The following is a 9,466-nucleotide window of genomic DNA, read 5'->3' on the forward strand; positions in this document are numbered from 1 at the left end:
ATTGACAGTCACATTATAATGCCCCAATGGCTGAAAGGGCGAGCATGTTTGGTGGGACGGGGATTCGAACCCACAGATTGCGAGTCGAGCTCCCTAACCACCTACCCATGCTGGCCTTGTATTTTAAGCACCGTAACAAAATACAATGTTTAATAAATAACACTGCACAAAGGGTTCTTAGAAGAAAATCTCAACTATATGATCAAAATTTTTATTTTTGTATATAAAGTGGCAGATGCTTTTCTTTTTAGCAAATAATTGTAGCAATCTGACATTAGTTACGGTGATATTCAGCCGCTGGATACACTGATTACAACTCCAGATCGTATTAAAACTTTTGTAACAATATTATATTTATTATTCTTATCTAACCCCACCTCTATAGCATATTAACAACTAAAATATTTAACGCTGTAGAGTGATTCCATAACTCATACTTTTCAGTTATATATATATATATATCAACAGCCTAACGTAATTCTCTGGAAAGTTCCTTAAATTAAAACAACAGAACCCCTACGCATAAATTTTGAACGCGCGAGTCCAAAGCTGTCAGGTCACGTGGTTGACAAGGTCGGCGAATAACATTCATGTGGCACGTTCCACTTCTTACTATTATTGTATGTGCAGATCAATGTGTACTGGCAAGGCACAAGGCTGAAACTTACGGTTGAGTATTTTTACTGTCTTGAGTAATATCGTATTTTATAAATCATACTGGGGTTATATTGTAATACGGAAGTAACTATGGTCCAATCTAGCATCTCTAAAACCTATAAAAAATACTGGAGTTAAAAAAACCATACCAAGTTTCAACTAATTCTGAAAACTTTTAAGTGAAAGCAAAGACACCACACAACATCCGCCACATCAAGTGTCAACTAAGCCTTTCGCCTAATTTTAGAGCTTATCAGGTCGGCTGGGGTATGGTATTTATATTCCTTAAATTATGAATTTCTTTCTAGTTAATTATTTAAAGAAAAAATCTGAATTAAGTCCACTATGCGGTGGCAAACTGCTTTAAAAATTATTGGCACATACTTCCATTTATTCTAAATTCTTCAATGCCCTCATTAAAACTTTATACATCCTGAAGTAGGGTGTCCTACATTTGAAGAATGTTGTTGTTTAGAAGTATGCACATGACATTAAGATAAAAGTCACAAAGTTGAAACAGTCGTTTTTTAGTTGTTTCCTTATACATAAAATCTTCGCGTATTCTGTTTTACAACTTTTTACCAGCTTACTGGTTCGCCAGTTCATTTGGACGACGACGACTTAATCGGGATCTGGGAGGGTGAGGTTTGAAGTTCCACCTATTCCTTCCTTCTTTTGGATGGTAAATTTGGTTTGTTTTGAATTTCACGCTAAGCTACACGAGGGCTATCTGCGCTAGCCATCACCACCCACCGCCAACTCTTGAGCTACTCTTTTAACAACGAATAGTGGAATTGACCGTCACATTATAGCGCCCCCATGGCTGAAAGGACAAGAATGTTTGGCGGGATGGGGATTCGAACCCGCAAATTGCGAGTCGAGAGCCCTACCAGGATGGAAAGTAAATTTAATTCAATTAAAGTAAAATTGATAATAAACAATTTCGTATAAAAATAAATATGTACATTCATGTTAATAACTCATGTGTAAAGACTTGGTGAAAATTGATAATTACAATTCACTAACGTAATTTAGTTCACATCGAAACAGTTGTTGTTCAAATAATTGATGATATATTTATATAGCGTCTCGACCACTACACTACTACGTCGTATCTCAACCGGCCTGGTACTGGCGAAAGGTCTCGTTAGTACTGGAAATAGCAGACACAGTAGAGTTGACATATTATTACATTCTTATTTACTTTCACTTATAAGTTCTTATAACGTAATCCAATTGTTTTTATGGAGACAAAAATATTTATCCCACACTCATAATAATTCATGATGCAGGCAGCATAAAAACGTATGAAAATATTTCAGGTTTGTTTCTTGAAATGTTCTGGCACAAAGGCATTTTCTAATTACTGCCTGTACACTGTTAATAGTTTTGAAATAAATTTTGTTCTGTAGTTAGTTTTCAGATAGACATTAAGTGAATTGAATGTTGTCTTTGTCTGAGGATGGGTGGGAAAACTTATCTCAGCCGCTAATCAACAAGCGTCTATGACTCAACGATGGGGGGTGAGGGAACTGTGCAAAGATAGGAGACAAGACGAAATATGTGACCTTCACTTGGCACAAAGGAAATCTTATTTGCTTACCTCTGTAAAACGACCAATTATCTCGAAAAGAAAAAATAATAGTTTTGCAGCAGCCTATATATGAAGCATGCCAATTCTATTGTTATCACGATAAGACTTAAAAGTTTCATGTTTGTTTTTGGATATTCGCGCAAAGCTACTCAGGAGCTATTGAAACTAGCCGTCCCTAATTTTGAACTTATAGACTAGACTTGGGAAAAGGCAGCTAGCCAACAGCATCCACCACGAACTCTTGTGTGACCGAATAATGTGATTTGACCGTCACCACCTATTATAATAGTTAACAGTGTCCACCACTAACTCTTGGGCTACTATTATTTGCCCAAATATTGGGATTTGACCGTTATCCTTATAACGTACCCTAAGCCCTAAAGTGTAAAACACGTTTTGTTTTATACTAGAGGGAAGGCAGCTAGTCATCACCACCCACCGCCAACTCTTGGGCTACTCTACCAAAGAATAGTGTATATGAACGTCACATTATAACGCCCCCACGACTGAAAGGGCGAGCATGTTTGGTGGGACGGGGATTTCCTGCAGTATAATACTAGCAATAGTAGCATATTCTATCACGTCTTCAAATTGTAGGAAAGTAAAAACACTTGTGTACATGTTGCTAAAATACAAAACATATTCATTAATTTTTAATATATTCGTTCTCGATATGGCAATTTGAAATTTAGTACAACATGTAGAGATGTTGGTAATGTCCTGGTGGCCTAAACCTATTCTTTAGTATGCTGTATACTTTCGTAAAAACACCATATAACGGGACATATCTATCCTAGTACTCAGTGCGTGACGGAAATATATCTTCACGCGTGCGTGGGAGTATGGTTGATCACATCGTCTTAGAGTGTATATTTACCGATTTTAAGCTTGAAAGAAAAAACGTTACACAATCTTTTTCACGTGAAGTGTTGAATATGGTTAACAGGGCTTGGAGAGCGCGTCTGCAGACAGAAACCATTGAAAAAGTTTTATCCATCAAACATAACTGATTTCTAGTGTTCAATTCTGTATTCGCTCATTCCAGTACACAGATCCCAGCGGAGAATGGGTATGGACCAATGGTAGCTGTTGTCCAAACACAAGTAGGCCTACCTGTGTTTCACACAGATATTAATTGCCCGAGAAGAAGAAGAAAAAACGGCATACCAAATTACACCATTGAAATAATGTTACACTGGCAGTCTGGTCCAAAAGTTTATTAGCAGCCATTACTAAACCTCGTTCTTTAGCATCTGAATAATATTACATTCAGAGTCGAACAAAGCAGATTTATTGCACCATTATGCCACATACAAAATGTCACAATACATAGGGGTGTTACTTTTTCATGTAAGTAAAAGGCGTTTTTATACCTATCAACTATAAGGTTACAAAGAAAAAACATGATTATGTTAAACAGTGTTTCTCTCGTTATGTATGAATCTTAAGTAGCAATCACCTTACCCGCGAACTTCTGGAAGCTTTAGGATCTAGGTATGTCTTCAGTTTTCTGAGATAAAAAGATGGAGATTCCTTAGCCATCACTTTTTCCTTCAAAGAAAAATAATATTTCGGATATATACATCTATAATCAAATTAAATCTGTTGGCTAATACGTAATATGCTTTAAGTAATTTTTACGATCACCAGAATAAATTCTCAAACACTAACATTTACAAAAAATGATCAGGGAAATACGGTAAATTCAAAAATAAATATATTATCTCTTAACTTAGAATTAAAATTACGGAAAACTATGAAAATTTATGGATCATACATTTCGTCTACGAAGTTGTAGAAAGAAAAAATCAAAAATTGTCAATTACAATATTTTATCAAAGCAGTAACTTCGTTATTTACATTCACACCAATGATACGAAAGATGAAATAAAAAATCAACCAAAATAAAAACTGTCTCAGACGAGTGAAAAGGAACTGACATGAGTTTTATTTCACGATATTTAAGTTCATACTTGAAAAAATGAACTACGAATAGAAGTAAAGAACAATAAATATAAAACTTGAAAGAGAACTTCCTTGAAATTTTAAAAACAGTAATTAAGAATTAAATATTCAGGTTCTGAAACACATTAATAACGTCATTTTTTTCAACACTTGAGCATCGATGAAAAACATCATTCATTTGTAACATAATCATTTTTAGGTTCATTTATGGATATACCTAACGAAAGGGGAACTTTTCATCACTAATATTGGCCAAAATATCACTGCAATGAAACATTAAGAACAAACTTTTATTAAAAGCAGATACTAAAGTAGCCAGCTATTCATAATACCTACAAGAACCTGATCACTAGGTGGTTTTCTTTAAGACTTCCAAATATTAATGAAACATATCCTACTATGTCAGGAGTACTTTAATGCGTATTATTTAGTTAAAACCTTGAGACAATGTCGGACCACGGTCGAGAAAACTTAAATTACGAAAGATAAAACAAATTTTCAATGGTTTGTTTATTTGCTTCGGATATTTACGCAAAGTACACAAGAGCTATCTAATTTTGAACTGATAGATAAAAGTGAAGGCAGATAGGCAACAGTATCCACCACCAATTATTTGACAAACTGAAATCTGACAGTCATTCTCAAAACGCACTCACGTTTTCAAAGTGAGGAGTCCGATTTTGCGGCAACGGGACGTGAACCATGGGCCCCAGGTTCACAGTCCGGTTCGCTAACCACTAAGGTCCCGCCCAGCGTAGTGTCAATGGTAATACATACATTTGTGGATTTTTACCTTACTGAATACCCATTGGAAACTTAAAATTAGTCCCTTTTCTCTCTATTTGCGATGAAGAGTAAATCAGGATCTATATCAACACACTATAGAAAATATACGCTGTGGTATTGTTCTGGTATCCAATGCCCTCAGTAACCCCAAATATCATGCTAGGTCAATCACGGTAAATACTGATGGTTAACTTAAAATTTTGTTTTGAATACAAACGACAATTTTTTTACTCTCAAGAAGTTACACGTCGTAGTCACTTATTGGGCATTCATAGTCACGTGACATTTTTTTTAGGTACGATTATATTACGTTTTGCGTGTACTGATGCCAAATTCTTAAAGGAACGATAAATTTATGTTAATTCTTGAAGTAAACCTCTAGTGTAGTGGTTCCAAATAGGCGGCCTGTGGTTTACATCAGGTCCTAGAAAGTCTAATTCGTGACCCGCATTATGATGGTATGGTGTAGTTCCCAACAAGCTGAGGTCCAGCCCTTTACTTTATGGTCCTCGTCTGAAGTGGTCCAGTGTAAAAAATAATTGGGAACCATTGCTGTAGTGTTTACATGTTGTTTTTTTAAATAAGCTATACACTATAACATTTTTTTATATCTTACATTCATTGGCAGTATTTGGTTACTATGTTTAAAAGTATCTATTATTTTTACTAGCAGAAACGCCGCCCAACGATTTTTTTCTGGGAAGTACTCCATGGGAAGTGTTCGGATTGTACTCGTTAGTCATACGCAACTCGTTGCATCAAAATGATTCAATGTATAGAACTCAAAATTTGCATAAATTTTACAGATATAAACTGTAATGTTTTTATATATTAAAAGTGGTACCGTTTATTGAAAAAAATAAGTTTTTTTTATAAACTCCAGTTTCTCAGTACTACACTAAAAAATTACATCAAAAAAGATATAATTAAACCCTAGTGTACAGTCCTAGTGAAAGTCTTGTTCTTGTTGTGAGGAGAGTACTTTTATTTAAAATTATGTTATATTATCAAGAAATGGTTGTTGCACATACCACAGTTATTTTTTTAATTGTTTGAATCTTGAATACCCAAACTGTGAACTTTTTAATGAATTTTTGGTTCTGGTGCCACTCAATACATGGCGCAGGAGGTTTGGTTACATACTGACATACGCGCTACGTCCATTATAGTAAGATTATTATTTTATTATAAATATTATTTTGCAATGTTAGCTTAGTACACGGATGTAGGGCTGACCTAAACTTCCTACGCTGGATGAACCTCGTGAGATATTATTAGGTTAAGGACGAAAACACCGTTAACAGAAAAGGTGCTACAGTGACGAAATAATGCATTCTAATCATCATAAGTAAGAATGTACAAACGGTATACTTAATTAACTCCACCCATTACTGAGTTGATTTTTAGTTCTGATATATATTGGTAGCTTGCTTTGATCAAAAGGTAATATTACTTAGTCTAATAAAAACTTTTATGCTTATACACTATCAAAAAGCATTCAAATATTTCATAAATCAATTGCGCGCGCTTGTATCACAGTTTATCAAATAATATGCATGTAAAACATGTTTATATGCATGTAAAACATCTAGCATACAGCATTCTTTATTTCCGTAGAAATTTTTATAAATTTCTCATACGGTTGTCTTCACAAAATTTGTCTCACACCCTTGACAGCGAATAAGTATATTCACTTTACAAAGTAACCAATTTACCTGATCACAAATCATGTCCCACTTCTTCTCATCATCATACTGTTTCAGAAGCTTAGCCTTATCTGGAGGAAGATCCATGGATGCCTGTGGAATACGATAAATAAGATAAATTAGCTCACAACATGTAGTGGACCCAGACACACATGACTGATTTTAAAATACGAAGACGTTCTAAGTGCAGTTCGTTCATACCATTCAGATACGGAAGCGTGCCTCATTTCCAAAGAAATTCTCTTAATTCGTGGGTACCGAATGATATAGCGAAGATAATTGTTCTGATAACATTAAATTGTCAGACAAAAATTATCCACTCTAATTTTGAGTTTGAAAAAACAAACAAAGATTAATGTTCAATTCAAACACAGGTGTACAATATTTAAATTATTTCCACAAAAATGGCACTTACTTTTTTTTTCGAAAATTGATAGTGCTTGTACCAAATTACCGCAAGATCGTACATGACGAAATTTCTAAAGTATTTACATACATCACCGCAATATAACAGAAGTAATCAGGGTTTATGACGAGTGGAAACTGTACATAGAAAATAGTTTGCGTAACCTATACTTCATTGTATCTCTTTTTATTTACACAATAATCATTTTTGACATTGATCTGCAATTTCATTTCACTCGAAACGTTTCAACTCTCTAACGCGAAACAGGTCAAGTGTACATCAGTCTCATAAAAAATATTGTTGTGCAAACTAAATAAGGTTTTTGTTTTTAACTGTAGTTATTTATTATTTTACATAAGTATCCAAGAAGAATTTTATCTGGTAAAACGCTTTTTTTTAGAAGAGGTTTTGTTTGTTTGTTTGTTTGTTTTGGAATTTCGCGCAAAGCTACACGAGGGCTATCTGCGCTAGCCGTCCCTAATTTAGCAATGTAAGACTAGAGGGAAGGCAGCTAGTCATCACCACCCATCCCGTGGGGGCGTTATAATGTGACGGTCAATCCCACTATTCGTTGGTAAAAGAGTAGCCCAAGAGTTGGCCTGAAAGGGCGAGCATGTTTGGTGGGATGCGGATTCGAACCCGCGACCCTCTGATTGTGAGTCGAGCGCCTTATCCACCTGGCCATGCCTGGCCGTTTTAGAAGAGGTAGTTCTAGCAAATGTCCCGATTTGTTTTTGTGTCCAATGTACTGTAAGTATACGCGAATGTACAATAGGTCATGGAATAGAGATAGTTTCGACTTTCTAAAGCTGTTCAGTAAAAAAAGATTATTATAAAGGTATTATGACATAAAACTAATGACTACATAAGGCTTTTCATGCTGAATAATGCTGAAATTGTATCTTCATGTTTATTTCTCTGACATTACGTATGGCTTATTCTAACATCGAAATTCCTATTAATGCTCGTAAAGCTTTCGCTTGCAATGAAATCGCCACAGACGCTTGGAAACAATGAAGGTTATATACTTACTACTACTACTGACTTATTATTATAGTATCAATTAGTTATCTGACGTGTACCCCTAGTACTACGTAGCAGGTTCATGAAGAGGCAGAGACTTTCTTGTCGACCTTCACAGTCAGGTGATTAATAAAGCAATCAAGCCCACTTAAAATTTCAAACACAATTGGTTGGAGATAACCATGAAAGGAAACTACAATAACCTATTTCATGCTCTAGTTGGATCCGTTTCAGAGAAATGTTACACAGAATACATGAAGCAACGTTACAAGATAACTTATTTCCTTAATTACTGTCTTATAAGACGAGAAGTTTTTCTGATTCCTCCTCCTCCACAAGACAGTTTACTGCAAACTCACACGTATGCTTTTTCAGTTACTCACCCCCTCCAGACACCTACACACACACCTCCAACCGTAAACAATTACGTAATTTTAAACAACGTTCCCGATACACTTTAACAAGGATACAATTTATAAAACTTGAACAAGACCAAACAAGAAAGAAATTTATTTTCAAATAACTTTTCTAAGATGTATGTTTCAATATATGAAATTTTCTTGAATTTTTTTAACAGAGTTAATTCAGCTCGATTAACATAAAGGGACATATGTGTAATCGTTTTTAGATCTGATTCTTGTTCAGAATGTTCATAAAACATGTACGTGAATGAAAATACACATTTGAAATATATACAAGACTACAAAGATCCTAATTTAGCCACATTACAGTAAAAAAACATTATAATTTCTAACATAAATAAACTTATCAACTCCCCAAAATCGCGCTTGTAGAAATACTACTAACGTGAATTGCTGTCGTAATCACCGCATGGGATCCACATACTACGGCACTGAACAACATTATGTAAAAATTGGGCAATATATATACACACAGCGTGGTCACAAGTAAATAGACATCACCTTTTCAGAAACAATGAAAATTTTCAGTCATATTCACATGAATTGATATATTTATAATTTAATTAATATGTAGTAGATCTTCCTTTCGCTTCGTGGAGTTCGTTGATCCTTTGGGGCATCGTGAGAATCATCTCGTCAATTTTAGATTTTGGTTGTTTCTTGACTTGCCGGTCGAGTTTGGCACAAGAGGTTTTTCGATGGGGTTCATGTCAGGAGATTGGCTCGGCCAGGGCAACTTCTGGATACCATTTTCTTCCTGCCACTTTTGGGTGTTTCTAGCAGTGTGACACGGTGTTCCATTTTCCTGGAACAACGTTTTGTTCTTGTCCACGAAACCCGAGGAATAAAGTGGCAAGAGTCCTTCCTCCAATATTTCGACATATTTCGCAAAATTTATGAACAATAC

At 35.1% G+C, this 9,466-nt stretch overlaps 1 protein-coding gene across 1 annotated transcript in view; it reads right to left on the minus strand.

Moving 5' to 3' along the window:
* LOC106468420 (formin-like protein CG32138) overlaps window positions 1-9,466 on the minus strand; it is a 118,714-nt gene that overhangs the window by 48,867 nt on the left and 60,381 nt on the right. The window contains exons 2-3 of the mRNA XM_013928848.2: window positions 6,718-6,801; window positions 3,716-3,802 (exon numbers count right to left, since the gene is read on the minus strand). Of these exons, the coding sequence (XP_013784302.1) occupies window positions 3,716-3,802; window positions 6,718-6,801 (171 nt within the window). The remainder of the gene's footprint in view (window positions 1-3,715; window positions 3,803-6,717; window positions 6,802-9,466) is intronic.

Source organism: Limulus polyphemus, unplaced genomic scaffold (assembly GCF_000517525.1).
Source record: "Limulus polyphemus unplaced genomic scaffold, Limulus_polyphemus-2.1.2 Scaffold3002, whole genome shotgun sequence".
In the NCBI taxonomy this organism is placed as follows: domain Eukaryota; kingdom Metazoa; phylum Arthropoda; class Merostomata; order Xiphosura; family Limulidae; genus Limulus; species Limulus polyphemus.